Source organism: Podarcis liolepis, assembly GCF_965112155.1.
Source record: "Podarcis liolepis genome assembly, chromosome: 14".
NCBI lineage: Eukaryota > Metazoa > Chordata > Lepidosauria > Squamata > Lacertidae > Podarcis > Podarcis liolepis.
The window spans coordinates 14,256,128-14,281,587 of NC_139569.1; the positions used below are offsets into that span (position 1 = coordinate 14,256,128).

A 25,460-nucleotide genomic window follows, 5' to 3' on the forward strand; every position below is an offset into this window, starting at 1 on the left:
TCTCATTTCTGACCCTCTTCCCAAAGTACTGAAGAATTCTCTTCTGGAGAATATTATGTGAAACTCCAACCCACGCCACCCGAAAACAAGATGGGAGAATTTTGGGAATCCATTTTCACTCAGCTCCACCAAACCCAGACCCAATTAGCTTCTTCCATGCTCTTTCTCCCCACCTAAACATTTGGTTAGCAGTTAGCAGAGGTTAAGTGAGGGGGGACCCAGCTTACTGAATTAATAACTGCATCAGCCTCTTTCATATTTGACTTGACTGATTTTAATATTTAAAACACTGAAGGAATGGGGGGGGGGGACTTGCTGGTGTTCGGGATGCAGGGCCTAAATGAAATCACTGGAGCTTTTAGCAAAACCAGGGCGTTAGAAGCTGTGAAGGCGAACGGGAACCTCAGGAGGCGGGCTTTTCTCCTTTGATTCCCAGCAGGCCGAAGCCCTGGAACGATTCGGAGCCTCTGCAAAGCAAACGACAGGAACCAGCGTTACTTTCCTTCCAGGGACACAGTGCTGAACGGTGGAGGGCTGTGTAAACTCTGCTTTTTGCAGGCAAATGGAAAGCTGAACAAGATGCCCTGTGTGGGCAGAAGGTCTTTATTTAGTTGCTGCTGCTGCTGCTGCTGCTGCTGCTGCTGTTATTATTATTATATCCCGCTTTCCCTCCAAGGAGCTCAAGCTGGCGCACGTGATCCCTCGTTTTATCCTGACATAAACCTTGCGAGGTAAGATTTGGCTGAGAGAAAAGCGACCGGGCCTTGGTAGCTTAGTTGGTGGAACACGAGACTCTTAATCTCAGGGTTGTGGGTTTGAGCCCCATGTTGGGCAAAAGATTCCTGCATTGCAGGGGGTTTGGACTAGATGACCATTGTGGTCCCTTCCAACTCTACAATTCTATGGCCACCCAGTCGGCTTCATGGTTGAGCGGGGATTTGAACCCTGGTCTCCCAGGTCTTAAAAGGTAAAAGGACCCCTGACCATTAGGTCCAGTCGCGAATGACTCTGGCATTGTGGCACTCATCTTGCTTTATTGGCTGAGGGAGCCGGCATACAGCTTCCGGGTCATGTGGCCAGCATGACTAAGCCGCTTCTGGCGAACCAGAGCAGCGCATGGAAAGGCCTTTTACCTTCCCGCCAGAGCGGTACCTATTTATCTACTTGCACTTTGATGTGCTTTTGAACTGCTAGGTGGGCAGGAGCAGGGACCAAGCAACGGGAGCTCACCCTGTCACGGGGATTCGAACCACCGACCTTCAGACTGGCAAGCCCTAGGCTCAGTGGTTTAACCCACAGCGCCACCCGCATCCCTCTCCCAGGTCTTAGTCCAACACTATAACCACTACGCCATCTTGACCCTCAGGGCAGATTCTCTGGAGCCCTGTTTAAGCAAGCCCGGTCTCCAGCATCCTCAGAAGCATGTAGGCTGCTTTTCACACCTTTATGTCAAATTGTTGGAGCTTGGTGAGAAATCTTGGAAGGGGTGACCAGGAGGGAAGTTTTGTGTGGAAGGACTACAGTTGTACCTCAGGTTAAGTACCTAATTCGTTCTGGAGGTCCGTTCTTAACCTGAAACTGTTCTTAACCTGAAGCACCACTTTAGCTAATGGGGCCTCCCGCTGCCGCCACACCACCGGAGCACAATTTCTGTTCTCATCCTGAAGCAAAGTTCTTAACCTGAAGCACTATTTCTGGGTTAGCGGAGTCTGTAACCTGAAGTGTATGGAACCCGAGGTACCACTGTCTTGCACTTGGTTCAGCTTGGGCATTAAAACCAATTTCTGGGCGCAGCATTCTTATGCTCCTCTGGTTGGTGGATCTTGAGATTATAGTAAAAATAAAACAATGTCGCCCTTCTGATCGGCAGGCCCTAGGCTCTGTGGTTTAACCCACAGCGCCACCCGCGTCCACTTGCGCTGTGTATTGTGGTGCAAAAAAGAAAAAGGAATACGGTACACTGGCAAGCTTTCAATAGTTAACAAAGAGCAGGAAAATACAGGCATGAATCAATTCCTGTGTGTAACCCCAGGCTTATCAGGAGCAAAAAAATGACTTACTTGGGAAGCATCTAACGCTTCCCTGACACTGCTCCCCCCCCCCCCGGCTTCAAATAATCAGCAGCGAGGGTTTAGGATCAAAGGATGGAGGCAGAGTGAATTTTAAAAGGCCTGCAAGGGCTCATCCCTGCATTCAGACCTCCCCTGGGGCTGATTAAGCTAATGTGGTGTTGCACGCGGAGCTCAGGAAAGAGAGCTGGGTGAGGTGGGGGCTGGAGGAAAGATCTATAGCTACTGGTATAGCACATTAAAAGAATTATTGCAAACAAGCGAAAAAACTGTAGCAGCAGCAAGAGACCCCCTCCTCCCTACACCCCAGTGAACTGAAGAACAGCCAAGCCGGTCTAGCCTCTAGGGTGCACGGCTGCCTTTCTTTTAAGCCCCTGAAAAATAATAACAGGAGCCCCAAGCCATGTAACACTTGCATGGAGGAGATAACTGAAAAGCCATAAAGCAGCAACTGATATTTTGCGCTAGCTGTTGAGAGCGGGCCCGGAAGACTCCAACCAGCTTGAGACAGTAGGACTGCGGTCAGTTTTAAGGGCTTCTTGTTCCCATCAAGCTAACTGAGGCATTTCCCACTTTTCCTTCCCACATTCATTCAGGCCACCCCTGAGGCCCTGTGGATTGGAACCTTAGTGCTCTGTGCAAATTTTTGACTGTCCTCTATGGCTATTGGCTCATTCATGAAATCCGAAGAAGTGTGAATGCACACAAAAGCTCATACCAATAACAAACTTAGCTGGTCTCTAAGGTGCTACTGGAAGGATTATTTTTATCATGAAAGCAGGTCACCCATCCAGGCTGGGGAGAGGAAATGGAGATAAGAAATTTGTGTGAGGGGGGTGGAAAGAAATTTGGTTTGAATATGATGAGGGTTTGCTTTTCCAACCCAATCATTTAGTACATTTTGTCTAAATGGCACAGACTCACATTTCCTGGTTTTCTGTATATATATTTTTCCAAATAAATAAAATGTTTGCTTGTATTCACCATAGCCTGTCCCACTCTCACCCCTTTTCATGTCCTGGTTTATTCTTCAGGGGGATTCAAACCCCCACCACCACCTTGTCAAGGCCCACAGAATGGTAGGGTTTGAAGGAATATTGATGGTCATCTAGTCCAAGCCCCTGCAATGGTCTTTTGAAGGCCACTTAATGATTTTCCTGCCTGTTGTAACAATTGCAACGTGCTAGATGCTGTATGATTTTTAATTGCTTTCTTTCTTTCTTTCTTTTTTTTTTTGCTTCTTTTATTTTCTTACATTGTATTTCATTGTGCTGTAATTTGCATTCCACAGAAGAAAAACATAAAAAGGCAACTGAAAATTGCTACAAATACTTAACTGCAGACAATCCTGTGGACCGCCTGAATGAAGCATGAAGGTCACTGGTGGTCCGTGGAGTACAGCTTGGGAACCCCTGCTCTAGACCCGTGTTCTTCAACTTTAGGTCCCCAGCCACTTAGCCAATGGTCAGGGATGATGGGACTTGAAGTTCGAGAACATCCGCGGGACCCAAGGTTGAAGGACAGTGCTCTAGATGATGAGCTTGCTTTTCAACATTAGAATTCTGTGAAAGCAGAAAAAAACCCACAACGCAATTGCAAAGTTTTTTACCTGTTTGTGCCTGGTAACAAAACAACACAGAGCGTGTGGTTCGGCAAGCACCGATGCAGCTGTTTGATTCTACGGTCTAATGTCTTCATGGCTTTCTTTAAATCTTCTTCCTGTGTAGAAATAACACAAAGGCTGTCCTTAAAGCAAAAACCCAATAACCACAATGACACTGGAAAGGGCAACAGAAAGTTATTGCACGATGGGCAAAAGAGCATTGGTAGTAGGGTCCCCAGTACTTTAAATGTGCAATTAAAAAAGAACCCATGACAAACTGATTATTTAAGTGCTTTGTGGGCATTTAAGTTAGGGACGGCTTTTTTGTTTCTCTTTTTTGGCCCAAGGACCACAAATGATGCTGGTCATCTCTCTGCGGACTGCAAACAAAAGTGGGTGTTGCCAAAATTGGCACAGTCCCCCTGTGCCCCAACTCTTGCACCTTCACCCACACATACGGGCAGAACATTAAGAAGCTCCCTACAGGATCGGGCCAGCTAGTGCAGCATTCTGATCTCCCAGTGTCGAACCAGAAGCCCAAAGGAAGTTTGCAAGCGCAACTTGAGCACAACACCCTTCTCCACACTTGCAATTCACAGTCACCGGTATTCAACTGTACGTTGCCTCCAACAGTGGACATTCATGCATACAAAAATCATACACACATACACAACTTTGATCTCAGCTGATTCAAGTTCACTCCCGATTCTTCCTTTGCAGTCATGTCTTGATTTCAAGTCCTGGCTAAAAAGGAAGACATTCTCCTTTAGATTCCTCTCCCAACTCTGCCTTTCCAAATATAATTCTGCCCTGAATGAGGTGCTGAAATGAACAAGCAGCCCTGCAGGGCTGTCTGTTGGACAGCTGACCATCCTATGATGTCAGGTGATGGAAAGGAGGGTGTGGTTTGTAGGCTTGAGGCCTGATAGGCTTGTGGGCCACAAGTTTGTCACCGCTGCTTCCCATCAAGCCCTGCTCTGTCCTCTCCTCCCACCCCAGTGCAGGAAGATGTCAGTGGATGGGGCTGGCATACCAACCGTGAGTTTGCCACCTCTAGTACACATTGTTCCAAGGTTATGAATAACGCATGAACGCAAAATAACAGGAAGCTGGCGCAGATGGTTCGGATTATATCCTCCAACACCAAATGAAGTTTCTAGACCAGTCATCAAGAACACTCCACCGTCAGAGTCCGTTATCAATGCTGCAAGCTCAGGAAGGTACCAAAGAGGTAACCTTTGTCCCAAGCTCTGCGACACATTGAGAGCAAGGCAAAAAGCTCACCAAAGCAAAGGGCCGCTCCTTTTCCAGGAAGTGAGCTTCAAGGGGTGGCTGTGGAGCAAGGAGCTTCCCGCCATTTTGATTCACGTGACGAAACCATTTGTGGAGACGTGCGGGCGTGAGAGCCCTCCTGCTCTGCATTTTGCTGCCTCTGGCTGTCCGTTCCCTTATGGCTTTGAGAGCATGGGAGGCGCTTTCTGGCGTGTGGAATTCTAAAACACACACAAAAAAATCAATTGAGTGCTATTTCCTCAGCCAGGACAAATAACAAAGATTAACTGGGGGAGATTCCCAGGATGGTGTTTGTTTGCTCAAAAGCCTGTCTCCCCTCATCCAAGAAACTGCAGGAATAGACGGCATATAAATAATAAAATTATTAATTATTATTATTGCGCCTAGAATCCAGTTCCTCAGATGCCATACTTACTGAGAAAGCAGTAATTCCTCTGTTTTCCGGTTCTGGGATCCCTTGGCAGGAAAACTGCATTTAGGTCTTTCAAATAACCCAGCTTCTCCCGCAAGCCTGCCTCGCTCTGGGCTTTCCCCAATCCTGCCAGATAAAGGACGCCCTCATTGTCTGCATCTCTTTCCAGCTCCTTCACCAGCACCTCAGAATCGAGTGTTTCCTCAGTGACGGGTCTCTGAAGCTGAAAGGCACCAGAGGAGAAACAGACCATCACCTGGCACCCTGTAGTCCAGAGGCCTTCTATCCTGTGTGAATGAGGGCATTACTTAAGGGGCTGGTGGGCTTCCAAAGGGCATGAAATGCTTTAGAGGAATTTGGAAGATGCAGGTCAGAGCCGAGGGTGGGTTTCCCCCCGACACACACCTTCTTTCGCAGCCTGATCACCTGGAGGCAATTTGTACGTGCCGCAGGAGAGTGGCTCCATGCAGGTCTACTGTGGAAATATTTTGCTTAACATGGTTTTTTGTCATTGAAATACACTGCAGACGTCTGATCCCCCTGGAGACCTAGAGATGTGACGATAGACTGCTCTGCCTCCTTTCTTTTAGCAAATGTTTTGTGCCACTGGGGAAGTGGTAATTCTGTATCGATTTGTTTTGGATGTTTGTATGTGATGCCAAGAAAAGGTTTGATGATGATGATGACAGCGATGGGAGCCAATTTATATCCGAAGCAAAGTACTGGAGAGTTCGGAGACTTACAATGGGGGAAGACAAGATGCTTCCATGCTTGCCCACTGCTGCTCTCCGCCCAACACTGTCATGAATGCAGGGGCAAGATACGAGCTTACCTTGATTGAGGATCCTGCTACTTCTGCGCCATTGAGACTCTCCATGGCAAGTTGGGCAGCCTCAAGCACTTCATACTGGATACAGACGTGGGGCTTTAGAGAAAGAGAATATTGCAACTGATCAGCCCAGGTCATAGGTCAATAAACCATGGTTTTACCAACCTCAGAACAAGCCATGTGGCTGCCTACCCCCCCCCCCACATGCCTGGCTTGTTAAACCATAGTTTCCTGTGAGTCCCAACTGTGGTTTAAGCCACATTTGCAAACCATGATATGAAGCCAGCGGCAACGGACAACTGTGTTTAGAAAACCTGTATCCCATTTTTCCGCTACAAAAGCCCCCAACACAGGTGCTTCTTTTTTTAAAAAAAAAAAAAAAATATTAAACAGAAACTTCAAATGAGAAAAAAGACAAACATTGAGAATAGAAAAATAATATGAATTCAGTACAAGGTGTTTGAAAATAAAATCATAAAATAAAAAACAAGAAGAGGTGTAACTAGAAGGAATACATGTGCTACCTCCCTCATCCTAGCAGAACTCCTTTTGTTTATTTACCTCAAATGTTTCTGAGATGGCCCTTATTGACAGAACATGGCCGTATTTCTTGAAGGTTCTCTTCAGAGACTTCAGGCAGAAGTCTTTGGCAAAGGGGCCTGCATAGAGTGTCAGCATGTTGGCCAGCCTGGTCCTCATCTGCGATAAGGGGAGGGTTTAAAAACAAAATTAGTTTTGCACTTCTGTTCCAGAACAAGGCTGGTTGCATTTTGGACCCCCAGGATCTTCTTTTTTTAAGTAACTTGCTCCCCACCTCAAACCATAAGGCTTTGGGAGAAGATTCTGGGCAGATAAAGGAAGCATTTCTTTCACACAGTTAAACTATGGAACTCGCTGCCACAGGAGGCAGTGGTGGCCCCAAACGTGGATAGTTTGAAAGAGGATTAGACAAAATCATGGAGGACAAGGCGATATGTTCTGTTGGTGTAATGTGAATAATGGGCTAAATTACACAGTGCTTGGGCTCGTGTTTTGAGGAGCACATTTTCCATGTCTGGATGCTCTTGAGATAAGGCTGCCAGGTGCATTGGGTTACCATAGCAACACTTGCTGAGTCATTCACCCTCCCACTGGTTCAGGACTGCTCACTCAAGGCAGGATTTCACAGAACGACCACCCACAAATCCACTCCTGGTTTTATGCACCCCACAAAAAAGTTATTCTTCTCAGCAGCCTAGTTTAGGGAGAGGAGAATATTTTGTTGTTGCTACTGTTAAAAACGCACAATCAAATCAAAATTGGGACTCAGAAAGCATCACCAACCAATAGCAAATCATCCGGAGACCTTCCTGTCAATCAGATTTTGGGGAAGCTTTTGGCCCTTCAGATGTCAATGAACTACAACTCCCATCACCTCTGGCCTTGCTTGTTGGCATGGATGGGAGCTGTAGTTCAGCAACATCTGGAAATAATAATAATAATAATAATAATAATAATAATAATAATAATAATAATAATTTATTATTTATACCCCACCCATCTGGCTGGGCTTCCCCAGCCACTCTGGGCGGCTTCCAGCAAAAAATTAAAATACCGCAATACATCAAACATTAAAAGCTTCCCTAAACAGGGCTGCCTTCAGATGTCTTTTAAAAGTCTGGTAGTTGTTGAATAATAATAATAAAGGTTCCCCACACCTGCTTTGGGTGTTGCTTTGGCCACCCCTGTGGAAGGACATAGGGAAGTGCTGTTTACCTTGGAAACTGTTTCTGCAACCTGGTTGGGTGTGGCATGCTGAGAATCCAAAGCAAACTGAATTACACTGAAGGAGGACCCGGGAATCTCTTCCAGGGCTCTCTGGAGTACCTAAACAGAGAGAAAGTTGCGTAGGAGACATTTGGAGTCATGGGCTGCAGGGTCAATAAAAGTGAAAACCTGACTGCATGGAAAACGAATATCTGGGGCAGGGAAACCTTTTCAGACTCAGGGCTGCTGTGTTCCTTTTTGGGAAACCACCTGAGGGTCACATAACAGTGGTGGGTGGGGCCAGATGCAAACATGGGCGGAGCAATGGATGCAAATATTACCTTTGTACAGTAAGCTACGTAGCTTCTACACAGGCTCACACACCCTTCCTCTGGATGAGGAAGAGGCATTATCAGAGTTCCAAGGACACATTCCCAGCCAAGCAAAAACTCTCAAGGAGGGTGTGAAGCACAGCCATTGAGGGGTGTGGCCCGCAGAAAGGGGGTGTGGCCTGTGGAGAGTCCTGAAGGCCAGAGAGAGAAGCCTGGCTGGAACTGACAGGAGCCCAAAACATCAGGAGGATGTTGGCAGGTTGGCAAAGGCTGTGTCAGCAAAATACACTTACAGTTAAAAAGGGACCCCTGACAGTTAAGTCCAGTCATGAATGACTCTGGGGTTGCAGCACTCATCTCACTTTACTGGCCGAGGGATCCGATGTTTGTCCGCGGACAGTTTTTCTGGGTCATGACTAAGCCGCTTCTGGCAAAACCAGAGCAGCACACGGAAACGTCGTTTACCTTCCTGCTTCTGTTGGGAAGGACCAAGGTGTGTGGGGTTTCTCAGCTTTGGAAAATGTCAAGGCCCGGAGGGATATTTATAACTCACTTGCTTATTAGGAGAGCCAGTCTGATTTTGACAATTGTAGGAAGCTCCCTCATTCTGTTGTCCCAGAAGCAATGTTTTTTGACCAACAGAGTGCAAGATGTCTAGAAGGCTATAAGACACACACACACAAAAACCAACAATGAAAGCAAAATCTATTTAAAACAAACAAACAGACAGACAAACAAACCCACTGTCATGTTTAAAACTGACTACTCATTTTGGTTAGATAATAATAATGTTCAATATTTATATAGCTCTGTAGGATACTCAAAAGTCCTTAATGGACAACCCCTTGTAAATTGGACATTATTATGCTTCATAATGCAAGGAGGAAATATTTAATCAAAGGCAAGTGGGAACTTGCAAGGAGACTTCTAACGAAAGGCACAGTTACCCTGGAAAACATCAATAGTGCTTTTTGAGTCCACGCTGGACAGGGGGTGGTGGTAATGTAATAGAACTGCATCACAAAACAGTGACAACAAACAAGGTCTGAAAAAACATGGGGCCAACACAGGAAAAATCCAAAATGCAGCAGGCTGATACCATCTGGATTTGCTGTACAAAGTGAGTGAACGAAGGTTGGCAATTCCAGATTAAACTGTGACAATGGAGACAGCCAAGAGCGCTAAAATGTTGAGTTTTCCAGGTCCGGCTCCTTTTGCAAAATCAACAACTGGCGATTGCGACAAGACCACGGATCGTTAGATGAAGGCAAGCGGATTATCATGCGGACAATGTGTCCTGCAAGGTGTGGGTAGCTGAATTGCACAGTGTTCTTTCCAGAGACTCTGCCGGCACAATAATAACTTGTCTAAGTGGAGTGATGGTGCTACAGAAGGCTGAGATACGCACATCGCTCAGGCAAAGGGCTGCCCCAAAAGGAGAAGTAAACACAGCACAAAGGTTATTTACCATTGGATGGGTTTCCTCACCCCGTTCTTTTGCTGCGGCAAGGCACCGTTCCATGCCTCTCCCGTCTCCCTTTGCTTTAGCTGTCTTGCTTCCAGGTTCAGCTCTGCTACCTGGTGTGAAGCCAATATAATTTTACCAGACATTCCCCTTTCCAGAGTCTGTGTTCAGTCACAGTTGCAGGTTTCTGATCTTGGTATTTCGCTAGGGGCGTGTGGAAGCGTTTGCACGGATTTCCCTTGCAAATTATGCGCCCGTACAATATTAAGAATTAGGACGAGGTCTTGGCACCCAGGAAGAAAAGGGGGCTTGAAGAAAAGAGAGCCAGTGTGGTGTAGTGGTTAAGAGCGGTAGTCTCGTAATCTGGGGAACCAGGTTCGCGTCTCCGCTCCTCCACATGCAGCTGCTGGGTGACCTTGGGCCAGTCACACTTCTCTGAAGTCTCTCAGCCCCACTGACCTCACAGAGTGTTTGTTGTGGGGGAGGAAAGGAAAGGAGAATGTTAGCCGCTTTGAGACTCCTGAAGGGGAGTGAAAGGCGGGATATCAAATCCAAACTCTTCTTCTTCTTGCAACTAGATCACGTTTCCCCCATTCTGGAACCCTCTGAACAGTTTGAACTCCTACCAGCCCCAGTCAGTGGGGCAAACGGTCAGAGATGATGGGGGGGGCGGAAAATCAACAGAATCTGGAGAGCACCATGTGGGAGGAGATGGCGATGGAAACCAGACTTTAGGCCACTGCTGGCAGGCAAAATGGGAACCTTCTGGCAGAGCAGAAATTAAATCCCTCACCTCCTACTGAAACTAAGCCTCTGGACTCAATTATCAGCTGAAATTTGGCATGCGTCATGGGGGTTCATTATCTTTAGGTGCCTACAGAATATGTGATGGTTTTAAGAATGCTTTTCCTGAGGTGTGACTCGGTCATCTATGAAATATTAATTGTACATCTGTAGGATGCTTTTAGGTTTTGTTGGAATGGTTTAAACTATTTTTTAGAGTTTGCCAAAAGGGTTTGATCTTATTTTTATCTCGATGTACACCGCTTCGGTGCCCTCGGGTAAATTTGCAAAACACAACAACATGTAGTACAGTGGTACCTCGGGTTAAGAACTTAATTCGTTCTGGAGGTCCATTCTTAACCTGAAACTGTTCTTAACCTGAGGTACCACTTTAGCTAATGGGGCCTCCCATTGCTGCCGTGCCGCCGGAGCACAATTTCTGTTCTCATCCTGAAGCAAAGTTCTTAACCCAGGGTACTATTTCTGGGTTAGCAGAGTCTGTAACCTGAACCGTCTGTAACCCTAGGTACCACTGTATTACTAATAAGCCTAAGAACTCCAAACTGAACTGAGCAGTTATCCTTCCCCCAAATACCTCCCTCTCCCTCTGTTGTCTCCTCGGGGGTTCACATTCGAGACTGTAAGCTCTTTGGGGCAGGGATTTGTTGCCTTCTTACCCTGCAGAGCGACCTTCACACCAATGGCTCTGCGAGGGAACGATTCCCTGTCTCCAGGATTTAGTGACAGCTCTCCTTTGCACTCTCCAGATTAAACTCAAATTAACCACATCCTTTCTGGAGGCCTGTAAATCTTATCAGCAGAGCTCCCCATCTATAGCCCCTCTTGGGTCTTCAGAGAGGCTAAGGGGCCCCTCTTGGTAGTTCATTGTGGGGTGGATATCCCAAGAGAGGCCATTTTCTGTGGCAGCTCTAAGATGTGGCATTCCCTCCCCACAGAGGTCTGCCCGACACCTTGCAGAGCTTTTGTTCTCTGCTGAAGACATCCCTCTTTAACCTGGTCTTTGATATCGGGCAGAGGCAGGCAGATTTAGGACCCAGCCTGATCTTTCTCACTGCAGATCGTTTTAACTGATTTTAATATTTTCACAGTGCTGTAACTTGCTCTGGGACCTCGTGGTGGCAAGCCTGACCTATCTGCATACTTGCAACATCTGTTTTTATTCCGTATGATCAGTCACACAAGGCAGCAGGTTCACAGCTATTATAAAATATGCTTCGTGGAAGTCGTGGCTCGGCTGCTCTGGCTCCAGGGAGAGTGAGGGAATGTAATTTGAGTGAAGTGTCCTATTTGCGGCATTTGCCGTGTGTATTATTCTTATAATATTTGCATTTGGGGGGGGGGGATTTATAACATTTGGTTATGGTTCAGAGGGAAGAATTCATCATCAAGAAAGCAGCTGCTCTAGCTAAACCCTTTCTATGGGTCAGTGATGCATTTGGAGGAATTGGTTACATTCCACAAAGGAGTTTGTCGTCAAAACTGTTCCCAAGGACTCTAGATTACTTGGGCTTGAAAAGGACTAATTTGTCGAAATGGGCTTGCAGTCACCCTAGAGTGTCAAACTCAAACCCCACCTGATCAGAACCACAGAACTGTAGAGCTGCAAGGGGACCCCAAGGGTCATCTAGCCCAACCCCGGCAATGCAAATTAATGAATTAAATCCCACAAACTTATTTCAAAGGCAAAGCAGGCAAGCCTTTACTTTCCTCTCCCGCTTTGACGTATTGCACCCCAAACATTTAGGGTTGGTTCTTTTGTTGCTCCCTGGCATTTTCTTCCTCCCTACACACCTTTTCAACCTGTCAGCAGGCATACAATCCTTTTGCAGGCAAATATTTTTCAAAAGGAAGGAAGGAAGGAAGGAAAAGAAGCGCAAAAGATGCAAACCCACATACCTTCCTGGGTCCTTGGCTGATGAAATACTGGGCCAGTTCAAGGGCACACTTGGCATCTTCGGTTGGATCATGGCCACTTCCGTCTGTGCGCTGGATTTGCTTCCTGCAAAGGAGAAAAGCAAGATGTGCAGAAGATTTAAGTGCGGCGATGCAGTGAGGGCCGTGGTAACAGCACACTCTGCCTTGCAGAATGGCTCTTTCATGAAAAGAATCCCCCTTTGTGGCCAAGAGCAAAGACAATCTCCTCGTGATTTCCAGGATCTGCTCTGTTTTCCAAACCTTGGGGTGGAAGTTGGCACAATCTGACCCCTCACAGGTTGGAAAAGGGCCGTAGCTTAGTGATAGAGCATCTGTTCTGCATGCAGAATGTCTCGGGTTCAATCCCTGGCATATCTCTGGAGCAGGGCTGGTAGGGACCCCGTCTTGAAATCCTGGGGAGCTGCTGCCAGTCAGAGTAGACTGGTGACTGGGAGCGGCCGCCGAGACCATATAACACCTGTCAGGGGTTCAGGGACAGAGGCACAGGGGAGGCAGGAGATGGAGAGCGATGGGGATGAATCGCAGGAGAGTGAGGAAGAGGATGACAATGACTCAAGGCATTCCATGAGTCTTTCCAGCGAATCAGAGGATTCCCAGAAGGGGGCGCCGGTGGTCAAGGCAAGGGGAGCCCCAGGGGGGACGTGTCAGGAGCAGGGGGCCAGTGGGGGATCCCAAAGTGGCAGCTGGGCGTCTGGACCAGCCTCCCCGCCAGAGTGCAGCGGAGGGGGAGGAGGTTCCAGTGTATCAGGAGAAGCAGCTCCGGCAGCAGAGAGGGAAGGGGGGTCGGAGCAAGCCACCTTCCCGGAAGGGGAGGGGAGTAGTGAAGGGAGTAGTGTAACTGTCAAAAGGAAGGTTAGAGGTTGGGCGCGCGCGCCAAGTTCAAATGTGGAGGCGCGCGGAAGAACAGGGAGCCCGGAGGAGGAGCCAAGTCCCAAAGCCCGCAGGAGGGAGGGAGAGCAGTCTGGGGATTCCACGGCAGGGGAATCCAGGAGGGGCGAAACCCCAGCGGGCAGGAAGACCCTGCGGAAAAGGAAAGAAAGGAAGAGGTGGAGCAGCGTAAGCCTATTAAACTGGTGCAGGGGAGGGACCGATTCAGAGGGGACTCCAACGGTCTAAGGCAAAGAGACGTGGGGCTGCATGCCTCGGTTGTGGAACCAATAATGAACTGCAATAAACATCCTTGTATATAAGAAGAACTTGGCGTTGGTCTTTTGTGAGCTGAGACCTGAGGCAGCCCTGACAACACCGGTCCTGAAAGACCTACATGGGCTCCCAGTACGTTTCCGAGCGCAATTCAAAGTGTTGGTGCTGACCTTTAAAGCCCTAAACCAGGCTTCCTCAACCTCGGCCCTCCAGATGTTTTTGGCCTACAACTCCCATGATCCCTAGCCAGCAGGACCAGTGGCCAGGGATGATGGGAATTATAGTCTGAAAACATTTGGAGGGCTGAGGTTTATTTCTTTGACATCTGATGGGAGCGCGTTTCACAGGGTGGGTGCCACCACCAAGAAGGCCCTCTGTCTGGTTCCCTGTAACTTCGCTTCTCTCAGTGAGGGAACTGCCAGAAGGCCCTCGGAGCTGGACCTCAGTGTCCGGGCTGAGTGATGGGGGTGGAGATGCTCCTTCAGGTATATAAATTCAATTCAATTCAAAATAAAATAAAATAAATACATACATACATACAGTGTGATCCTATATAACTGCATACTCGAAGTAAGCCCCACTGAGCCCAGATAAGCATTGATAGGATTCCAGCCTTAATCAGTTGCAAAATCCTCTGCTTAGAAAGATCACCTTTCAGGATTCAGCAGCTCAACATTTCACTTATTATACACTGACTTAAACTGTTGGTAGAGCATGAGACTCTTAGTCTTAAGGTCATGGGTTCGAGCCTCATGTTGGGCTAAAGGATTCCTGCACTGCAGGGAGCTGGACTCAGATGAGCCTCACAGTCCCTTTCCAACTTTATGATTCTATAGCTTGGGGGAGATGGGTGACAGGGGAAATACTTTACCTTAAAACTGCTTCTGCTAAGAATTTGAGCTTGAACCGTCTGCCACCCTTCCTGGCAAAAAGAAGAGAAGTATCTAGAATGTTCGTATGCACCATCTGAAAGAAGCAGAGGGGGTGTTAGAATACATGACTCAAAAAAGGGTGGTATTTTTAAGTCGCAAACGAGGCTAGGAAACTCGATCTTTTGCTACTGGCCCGGATTTGCAGCCTGCAAACTGGAAAAATACTAATAGCGAACAAGAAGGGCCTGTTGTATCAGGCCAGCAGCCCGTCCTGTTCTCACAGCAGCCAACCAGATGCCTGTGGGAATCTGCCTGCAAGCAGGACACAATGCCAATGACTCAAGATCGCCTTCCTCCATGGCTGGATCTAGACACGTCCAAGAAGTGATTCAGTTAAACACGTTGTAAACTTCACGCAGGGAAGTCCCGTTGGCGAAAAACAGGACTCCACAGTGCCATCTGGTGTCAAAGTGTTATAATACATATAAAGCGCTTTATCTTTACAAATGTAGCTGAGTCCCACTCGATCCTCTAGTGTGGCGGCACTTCGGAACTCCCTGCCTGTTGAGATCAAGCAGGTGCTTTTCCTGTGCTTTTTCCGACACCTGTTAAACACATTCTTGTTCAGAAAATCCTACTTAAGATGCTTAGAAAGTTAAGGCAATTCTAATCTGTTTTAATATTTTAACTTTTGTACTCTTTATAAAGTGTGGTTGTGACTTTTTCCCTTGATTTTACTGCTTTATCTTTCTGCAAGCTGTTCTGAGGTTTTCTACAACCAATGGCTTCCAAGTTACAAGATTCTGAACAGTAAAGATCTGTTCGACAGTGGAACAGACTCCCTCGGAAGGTTATGGATTCTTCTCCCTTGAGAGATTTTTAAGTGGAGGTTGGATGGCCATCTGTCTTGGATGTTTTAGTTGAGATTCCTGCATTGCAGGGGGTTGGATTAATGACCCTTGGGGTCCCTTCCAACTCTACGATTCTGATAAGTGGTGTATAAATTTTGTGCAATAAACAACAGCACCCTGCCCGCCTGCAACTCCTAGCACCTGGTATGAAGAGGCAAACTGGCTCCCACAATGGAGGTAGAACATAGCTGTTATGTTATGTACAACTAGAGCTGGGTAATATATCCTTGTAAGGATAATTACCCTTAATCATCCTTGTTTTTCCTTCTCCAGGTGTCTCCCACTGTCATGGGAGCTGCCTCCATTAAGACAGACCGGAACCAGAAGCCAGGGGCAATATATATCTTTCAAAACCAGTTTCAAGTCCACATCATGATATTGGTTTCAGAATTTTTGACCTGGCAATACAATGCGAATCATGATTTGTGTTTGTGTGTACTATGCAAAAATCACAATGTGGGGTAAAATGTGTGAAGCCAGTCAATGCCTCTAACACAGCTCCATCCTTATTTCAGACATCGTGACATATTGGTATATATCAAGATCACAGATATCACCCAGCATTAATAACAATCCTTGATAATAGCCCCTAGGCGGCTAGATGGACAGAGAGCCTGACTCAGTATAGCTCCCTGTGTTTCTAAGGTGAAACATGCAGATTCAATTTCCTTGCCCTTTACGCAAGAGGTCCGAGCCCTGAGAGGAGTGAGAGTTGTTGAAGGAAAGGAGACTCACAGACTCACTTCTAGAGCTTGAAGGTCAAAATTCAAAGAGTGGCCCACTAAAACAGCGTCGGAGGGCAGCAGCTTCTTCAACCGGACCTGGATGTCGGCGAGGGTTGTCGTGACGGGAAGGAGCAGCTCTTCCGTGATGCCAGAGTAACTTCAAAACACAAGAGGAGGAGTAGTCAGAGCCCCTGAAGGAATGCTGCATTTTCAAGGCAAAGCTCTGGTGGGAATCCTTGGCGCAGAATCTCACACGGCCTCTTCATTTAAAATCTGATTTGAAACATCCCGAATTTCCTTTTCCTGGCCAAATCCCACCTTCCCTGTGGAACAGCTCAGACCTGGCCTTTGCAGGGAGAAGGGATGTCACAGAACGGCTTGGGTCGCTTCTTACAGCCCGGGAGGGAAATGTAGGTTTGTCCAGAAAGGGTACGTCATTTCTGATGATCAGTCTGTGAGTGCCGATACTTATACTGCCAAATCTGCATTACCCAGGCAGCAGAGGGGGATCTCAGCTGGTCCCTGAATGAGCGCAGTGTGGGTGGGTGGGTAGGTTTGCAGAAATATAACAATTCTTGAAAGCAAACCCTAAGGGCAGGGGGAGGATCGTCCAAACAGTCCCATCAAGTCTGAAAAACGCTCAGTGGACATAGAAGGGGGAGCAGGGTAACAGAAAAGGGATTTTGGGGAGGAATGGCTTAGATTTTCCCAGCCTTGGGTCCCCAGGTGTTGTTGGAGTACAATTCCCCTCATCTCTGACCAGCTGGTGGGAGCTGTCGTCCGGCAACATCTGGGAAAAGGGTAGCTGAGAGTATCCTGAACAGAAGCAATTCTAAGTCCCACGTGCTAACTCTCAATTTATGGGATACACACACACACTCCCCTGCAGTGCCTAGGCTTGGGGTTTTTCTGCCCCTTCTCCCCCACAGAATAAATGGGTGACAAGGGTACCTCGTGAGGTAATTTCTTATTGGTAACTTGGGCTTGACCAGCTCATTCATAATGCACCGACCACAGGCATCCACCACCGAGATTCGCGTGAGTTCGGATCCCTTATCGGTGAGGCACTGGGGAAAACATTGAGAAGAAATGAATATCAAGAAAGGTCTTGACTGGCTCAGGCTGAGACCTTGCCTTCCTCCCCACAACATCCAAACCCCTGCCGCCTAAGTACAAGCCCACAAGCAAAGGGGTCTCCTGACGAGGGCTCGTTTGAGTACTCAGAGTTGCTGAGGAGGTTTTTAGGAAAGGCTTGGCAATGTTTCATGCTGAAGGTCTCCCACAGTTTAAGCCTCGGCTACGGCAAGGAAACATAACAAAAGCGCAACACTCATTTCTTTTGTTTGTCGGGGAGTGTCACGCCAACGTACCATTTCACAGTCCAGCCCAAAGAGGGGGCTGCTGTCTGTCACTGGGCCATCACAACAGGTCCGGACAAAATGGCTGTAGTTGCTGAGGCCTAGAGAAGGAAGCGGGGGTATCTCAGTTCCAAAAGACATGGCAAGAGCCAGTGTGGTTGGCGCTAATAATAATAATAATAATAATAATAATAATAATGTTTATTATTTATACCCCGCCCATCTGGCTGAGTTTCCCCAGCCACTCTGGGCGGCTTCCAATCAAGTGTTAAAAACAATACAGCATTAAATATTAAAAATTTCCCTAAACAGGGCTGCCTTCAGGTGCCTTCCATTTCAAGAGAATGGTGTGCAAGTTCTGTGACGTACGATGGAACGCCAAGGAAAATGAAACTTAGCTCAGTCTGAAAGAATATATCTGAGTACTCTGAAAATCATTTGCCCACACGGATGCCCAGAAAAGGTAGATCTGGCTGAAAGGGAGCACAAGGATATCTGCAATGATTGTTGCAATGAATCCCTAATTATGATTACTTAATAATTATAGTATGATCGTAGAAGGGACATGGCTTTGAGAAGGTGTGGCTGTGATGAAGGGACTCTGCGCTTCTAAATTTGCCACCACTTGACTGACTAGAACGGTAAGCGATGAGGTGGGGGATGACAGAAAAAGACTTTTTAACAATAGTATGGGTTCTAAACAGCAGCTAGCATATAAACAACGGTTTGTCATGGGGTCTGACCTGAACTGCCTTCTCAAGCTACCCTGCCTAATTTTATTCCATTGGTGATGCTGAATAGTTAAGAGAATTTGTACACATCAGTACATGTGCTCTACCACTAAACCACGGCACCCCCCCCCCCACTTTTCAAATAATCTGCAAATTAACTGTAATCACAAATGTGCGTTTCCGTTTTCCCCAATAACAGGAGCTTACCTTCCAAGGGGTAATCATTGAGACGCATCTCCTCCGTAGTAAGGACATACCTGGAGAGCCCATGGGCCTCTTCTCCATATTTCTGAATTATGGGATCTTTCCGCGTCACTGAAATACAGAACAAAGGGAGGGGTCAGCAGGGTTGTGGGAGCCAGACAGTTTGCAGAATATAAACCTCCGGGGGGGTGTGTGTGTGGAATTGCAAGACAACTCAATTAGGACCAGTTGTGTTTATTGGACACAGAATGCGGACTGACAGGCGTCTGTGTGTGTAAAACTGGGGGAATGGAATGGAGTACCCTGAAAAGAGCATGGCTGGCTGAAATTCCGAACAGGAGCACTCCATACCGCCAGCTTTTGTTTCGGGTTCTACTTGCATTTCCATACATTGCATTAATACTCCCTGTCCTCAACACTGCACAAATGTCAAGTCACGCACATTTCATCCAAGCGGATCTGCTGAGAATTGCAGCCTTAATTAAAATTCTAATTTAAAGTTGTTGGTTTTTTAAAAAAAAAAAAATTAAAAAATTAAGGGCAGTTTTTGTGTGAGCTGCTAAAAAAAAAGGCAACTTATCTTTTTCTTAACAGAGGACAAGAACAGGAAAGCCTTCAAGATCTAGTAGAAGCAGGTCTCATGCAGGTGGAGAGGCAGTGACAGAAGACATCACCCGTTGAATTCCTGCCTTTTAGGCACCTTGCATGAACCCTGATGGTGTAGAGCAGCCGGCAACCACAGATGGAAACCCTTGGTTTCTGGCTCCTCTGTTTGGTGGGTCGCTACTTCTCCTTCCTGTGACCTACAACTGCACACTCTGAAACAGCTCTGGGGTAGCTCCGTCGTTAAGAGCACGAGACTCTTAATCTCAGGGTCAAGGGTTCAGTCCCCGCATTGGAGAAAATATTCCTGCACTGCAAAGGGTTGGGCTAGATGACAGCCATGGTCCCTTCCAACTCTACGATTCGATTGCAGGGAATCCTGAGCTGTATGGTGAGAATCTGTGGCAGGCTCATAGGCATCAGTTGGCGCTAGTTTCTGTCAGGCAGGAAACCTGTGTTGCTCTTTTGGGCCCTAAGCCATTTAAGGCTTTTTATATGCAAGTGCCAACAGCTTGAATTTGGCCCAGAGGCTCACTAACAGCCAGTGCTGTGCTTCAGGACTGAACTATTTGGGCAGAGCTGTACTATGTGTTTGACGGACGCCAGGTCAGATTCACAGGAGAGCCACACATGCCAATCTGGAATAGCAAGGGATTTTAAACCAACTGGGGTTCAAGTACAGTGGTATCTCAGGTTAAGTACTTAATTCGTTCCGGAGGTCCGTACTTAACCTGAAACTGTTCTTAACCTGAAGTACCACTTTAGCTAATAAGGCCTCCTGCTGCCGCTGCGTGACTGCCACGCGATTTCTGTTCTCATCCTGAAGCAAAGTTCTTAACCTGAGGTACTATTTCTGGGTTAGCGGAGTCTGTAACCTGAAGCGTCTGTAACCTGAGGTACCACTGTATTTATTTATTGGCCGCTGTATAAGCCAAGCTATATTTGTGGCCATCTTGCAGGGATTAAATGGAACAAAATTTACAGTAAATCAGTATAATGCAGTTTATACACAGTATAATACGCCTTGTAAAGTAAGGTACAGTGGTACCTCGGGTTAAGTACTTAATTCGTTCCGGAGGTCCGTTCTTAACCTGAAACAGTTCTTAACCTGAAGCACCACTTTAGCTAATGGGGCCTCCTGCTGCTGGCGTGCCGCCGGAGCACGATTTCTGTTCTCATCCTGAAGCAAAGTTCTTAACCTGAGGTACTATTTCTGGGTTAGCAGAGTCTGTAACCTGAAGCGTATGTAAGCTTGAGGTACCACTGTACACACAAATTCTAAATACCTTGCCTGCTGATCTGTGGAGCGTCATTTATTCCCGAGCCGCACAGTTCTTTCATAAAGTCATCAGAGGCAGGGGGCAGAGAGAAGCGCTGTTGAAAGACACAGAGGACATGGCAAACCAAAGAACTGAAAATGCAGAGAAACATGTGCGTCACAGTGAGATTTGTCTTGTATCCAGGAATGGAGAACCTGTAACTCCCCACAACTCCAGTTATCACCATTTGCTTGTTTATTTAATACCTTCTGAAACACACCCCAAGGAAATGCAACAAAGACAGCTTTATTTATTTATTACCGTATTTTTCGTCCCATAGGACGCTCCGTCCCATAGGACGCACCTAGTTTTTTTGGGGGGAAATAAAGGAAATTTTTTTTTGCTTTATTTCCCCCCCAAAAGCAGGTCGGGGAAACCGAACCAGGTCGAGGAACAGCGGGATGGCGGCGCTGCGCCTCCCTGCTGTCCCCCGAGCTTGTGGGGCTGGCCGATGTCTGCCCGGCGCGAGGGGCGCGCTGCTTCAGGGCGCCCCGTCCGCCGGGTGGCAGGCTGCTATCCGCAGTGTGGGGAGTCCTGCAGGGAACTCCTGCAAGGCTCCCCATGCTGCGGATAGCAGCCTGGCGCGGGGGGCGCTCCAGCAGCTATCTGCAGCCTAGACATCCCTGTGGGACCTCCCGCAGGGCTGCCTAGGCTGCGGATGCGTTCCCGAAGCGCCGGGCACTCTGCTTTCAGGGCGCCCGGTGCTCCGGGAATCAGGCTGCTATCCGCAGCCTAGACAGCCCTGCAGGACCTCCCACAGGGCTGCCTAGGCTGCGGATGTCTTCCTGAAGCCTGGAGGGCGAGAGGGGTCAGTGCGCACCGACCCCTCTCGCTCTCCAAGCTTCAGGAAAAGCCTGCATTCGCCCCATAGGACGCACCCAGATTTCCCCTTCATTTTTGGAGGGGAAAAAGTGCGTCCTATAGGGCGAAAAATACGGTACATTTAGAGACTGCCTTCTGCTTCAAGAAGATCAAGGTGGTGGCACTGTTCTCCTCACTCCCCATTTTATCCTCACAACAACCCTGTGAGGTAGGAGAGGCTGGGATAAGCAGGGACTGCCTCCCCACCCCCCACCCCCGGTCACCCAGTGAGCTCCATGGCTGAGTGGGGATTCGAATCCTGGCCTCCCATTACACCACACTTTAAAAAGAGTTTTAAAAGACATAGAAAATAACAGCAGATAACTTTAAAAACAAACGAAGCGGACACATATGGCAGCTGGAAAAGCCGGGAAGCTTAAACAAAACCAAAAAGAAAAACTTGGGTGGGGTTTTGTTTTGTTCTTTTGGTACCCCAGTAATTAAAAATACATTTCACTGACTCCTAGTGTTGGAACGGGTCCAGAAACCCTGCATACAAATAAATTTAACATGAATGAATAGCAGCTACGTAAGTTCTCGAATCTTCGGATAGAGAAGGTGCCAAAATACACAACTGAACAAAAGGTCAGGCCAAGTAATTAAGGGGCTGCTATGGAAGCCGTGTGCCAATCCCACAAAAACAAACATTTTTCTTTTCTGCTTGATGTCTTAGGGGTCAGCAGGGGTCAGCAAACTTTTTCAGCAGTGGGCCGGTCCACTGTCCCTCAGACCTTGTGGGGGGCCAGACTATATTTTGGGAGGAAATGAAGCAAGAGTACCACGAGCCCCGAAGACCTGCGTCTTGCAAGCAGCAGGGGCTGGCGGTAGGACAATGAGCGGTGTGTGAAAGGGCTCCGGAGAGGAGCTGCTTAAAATGGCGGCCGCTCGACAGCTGCTGCTGCTGGCACCAACAAAGCCCAGTCCCCTTCCTCCTCTAGGCAGGGCAGGGAGAAGCCAGGAGGAGGGAGGGAGGAGGTGCCGCTGCCGCCGTGTGAGGGAGAGGGAAAGAACCCATGTGCTGGTGATCCACGCGGTGATTCCTGGAGCATCCGTGGGCCAGATCCAGAAGGCAATTGGGCCTGATCTGGCCCGCGAGCCTTAGTTTGCCTACCCATGTCTTAGTGGGTCCCACAGACTAAGGAAAGTGGTGTGGTAGATTTACCCTCCACTCGGATTTCAAGACAGTGGCCCAAGTCCAAAACTTCTGAGGTTGATAGTTCTGGAAATAACAGAGCCTAGCCAGAAATAAAAAGTAGTTTAACGGCCCAGAAGTGGACACCTAACCAGGAAAGTCCAGAGCTGAAAAATCACAGGATTTCCCTTTTGATCAAACATGCAGTAGTATCCAGGTCCTGATTACAGGCTTCTGATGGACATCGGGTTGGTTGCTGTGAGAACAGGATGCTAGACTAGAATCACAGAATTGCAGAGTTGGAAGGGACACCAAGGGTCATCTAGTCCAACCCCACCTTTTGCTTAAAAACCCCCAAGGAAGGATAGTCCACTGCCTTCCCAGGGAAGAAGAATAGCAGCTTGGACTTGATATCCCGCCTTTCACTCCCCTCAAAGCGGCTAACAATCTCCTTTCCCTTCCTCCCCCACAACAAGGGAGTCCGTTCCACTATCAAACAGTTCTTACTGTCCGATTTCTTCCCAATATTTAGCCGGAATTTCCTTTCTGGTAACCTGAAGCCATTGGTTCGATTCCCACCCTCCAGAGCAGGAGAAAACAAGCTTGCTCCCATGTGACAGCCCTTGAGAAATTTAGCCTAACTGAACAGGGCTCTTCTTATGCTAAACGTATGTATCATTTGGAAAGACTTTTAATTCATCAAAACATCGAGCAAATGATTCAGGTGATTCCCCCTCTCCCCGTGACAGAGGTCCACCGACTTTTAAAGTTTCACCTCCGCGCTAGCTGAAGCTCCCAAACGCTTTCCAAAGGAGTGTGCAACAGACACACTGCATAAACAGACCCCTATTAATAGGCAGAAAACAAGCTGGGTCTGCAATAAAATGTTGCAGTGCCGAGGGCTGCTTTCTTCAGCGCTCCAGACGACCAGCCGTGCCCAATTCTAGGATACTCCATTCTACTTCCCCCTTCGGGGTTTGCCTCCCCTCCCTTTTTTATTCCTCACAGCAACCATGTGAGGTAGGTTAGGCTGACCCTGTGAGCTCTCTGGCCAAGTAAGGATTTGAAACTTGGTCTCGTAATAGAGCTCTGGCCAAATGTCCAGCTAGCTTAGCATCCTGCCCTCACAGTTGCCAACTAGATGCCCATGCGAATCCTGAAAGCTGGACCCAAGAGCAACAGGCCTTGCTTGTGACTGATTACCAGCCAGTGGTATTCAGAAATATACTCCCTCCAACAGTGGTGATAGAACCACCGTCCTTCTGAATACTCCTCTCCCAGGTCATAGTCTAGTACAGTCCAAACAAACTAGCATACAGCCATTTTTAAACTGCCTCACTCTTGAGTCCGCGATTGTTGCTTTAACAGTGGGGAGGACTGCGCAGGGGGACAAATAACATTTTCAGGGAAATGGGACTGACTAAAACGGGCCTCTTTTGTGTCGTTATCGTATTAATGACCTCGACTTCCAGGCAGGAGCCAGAGAAAGCTCAGTCTTCGTCTCGCTGGCAAGGACTGGCGGCTGCATATTCCTGGAAAGTCTTGAATTTGCTCTCAATTAAAGACATGTGTTTCCTTGCCACTGGAAAGCCCCCCCCCCCCACATCCACCCACCGCCAAAACAAAAAAAACTTGGGCAAAGTTTACTCATTCAAAGCATCCTGTTCAGAGGAGACTTGTAAGGAAAACCAAAAGGAAAAAGAAAAGAAAAGAAATTGAGCACATTAAAGCAGACTCTATTCTGCGTGGAAAACAGTTGTCTCTTTCAAAAGACAGAACGTACCGTTTGTGTTAAGAGAAGCACATCACGCGAACGCATATTCGCAGCTAGATTTTGGAGCCCTGTGTGCCAAGACTTGGGAGACGAAGTTCTTGGGGAAAGTGCATAGGGAATATTTTTAATGTTTAATTATGTTTTTATATACGTTGGAAGCCACCCAGAGTGGCTGGGGTAACCCAGTCAGGTGGGCGGGGTACAAGTGAAAATGAAGAAAACAACAACAACAACAACATCTGGTGCACTCTTGAGCGGCCACAGATTGTGGCTGGAGAGTGGGGAGAACAAGGGAGAATAGCACGTCCATTTCATCACTTTAGTTCATTCCTGCAAATCAGGCAACAAAACCTGCCAGCCTGAAAAGGGGTTCGCAGCAGAGGTGGGGAAGTTTCTCTGGCCTGAAGGTAACTGTCCCTTCTCAACTGACTTCTGGGGGGTTGAGGGGGCAGAGCCAGAGGGAAAAGTGGGTGGTGCAATGGATGCGAATTTCACACAAACTGAAACATATGCACCCCCCTCTCTATCCTCTATCTGTGTGTGCAATATGGACGGATGGAGATACAGTGGTACCTCGGGTTAAGTACTTAATTCGTTCTGGAGGTCTGTACTTAACCTGAAACTGTTCTTAACCTGAAGCACCACTTTAGCTAATGGGGCCTCCTGCTGCTGCAGCGCCGTCGGAGCATGATTTCTGTCCTCATCCTGAAGCAAAGTTCTTAACCTGAAGCACTATTTCTGGGTTAGCAGAGTCTGTGACCTGAAGCGTATGTAACCTGAAGCGTATGTAACCTGAGGTACCACTGTAAAAGGATTCATTCCAGACAGGCAAAAACAGTCCAGAGAGGGTACAAAGCAAAGCTGATAAGGGGCATGTCCAGGAGCCAAACAGAAAGGTCAAGGTGGGGGGGGGACATTTGGCCCACAGAACTGAGGTTTGCCACCCCTAGTTTGCTGCCCTCTGGAACTGATTATAGGAGCTCTGTCCCAATTACAGGAGCTTCCCCAGATGCCTCAAGGATTACGGCTGGCGAACTTACATGTCTGAATATCCTTCGGAGATGCTTGAACTGCAGGTAGAAGCGGTCAAAGTGGAGCTGACCGACGTCCCGCAGGACCACCACCACTATGCCAGCCAGACGCTTCCGGTGATGAACACGGCACCAGCTGCACCACAAAGAAGGGGGAGAGGGAAAGCCATTACCACTCCGGCGAGCCTCCTGCCTTTCTCTGGGTGGGCGGCGAGAAAGCACGGGAATCGGGGGGCAAGGTCTGTAGCTCAGTGGCAGAGCATCTGCTCTGCATGCAGAAGGTCCCGGGTTCAAATCCCCAGGCATCT

General features: G+C 47.8%; 1 protein-coding gene across 1 annotated transcript in view; it reads right to left on the minus strand.

Moving 5' to 3' along the window:
- Window positions 1-251: 251 nt before the first annotated feature.
- REXO5 (RNA exonuclease 5) overlaps window positions 252-25,460 on the minus strand; it is a gene marked incomplete at its 5' end in the record, with an annotated part of 28,772 nt that continues 3,563 nt past the window's right edge. Inside the window, 17 exons of the mRNA XM_083474301.1 lie at window positions 252-467; window positions 3,679-3,788; window positions 4,957-5,165; window positions 5,381-5,600; window positions 6,210-6,302; window positions 6,768-6,905; window positions 7,962-8,072; window positions 8,838-8,946; window positions 9,753-9,862; window positions 12,450-12,552; window positions 14,503-14,597; window positions 16,158-16,296; window positions 17,091-17,206; window positions 17,510-17,598; window positions 18,436-18,543; window positions 20,322-20,409; window positions 25,162-25,288. Of these exons, the coding sequence (XP_083330427.1) occupies window positions 404-467; window positions 3,679-3,788; window positions 4,957-5,165; window positions 5,381-5,600; window positions 6,210-6,302; window positions 6,768-6,905; window positions 7,962-8,072; window positions 8,838-8,946; window positions 9,753-9,862; window positions 12,450-12,552; window positions 14,503-14,597; window positions 16,158-16,296; window positions 17,091-17,206; window positions 17,510-17,598; window positions 18,436-18,543; window positions 20,322-20,409; window positions 25,162-25,288 (2,029 nt within the window). The 3' untranslated portion in view covers window positions 252-403. The remainder of the gene's footprint in view (window positions 468-3,678; window positions 3,789-4,956; window positions 5,166-5,380; window positions 5,601-6,209; window positions 6,303-6,767; window positions 6,906-7,961; window positions 8,073-8,837; window positions 8,947-9,752; window positions 9,863-12,449; window positions 12,553-14,502; window positions 14,598-16,157; window positions 16,297-17,090; window positions 17,207-17,509; window positions 17,599-18,435; window positions 18,544-20,321; window positions 20,410-25,161; window positions 25,289-25,460) is intronic.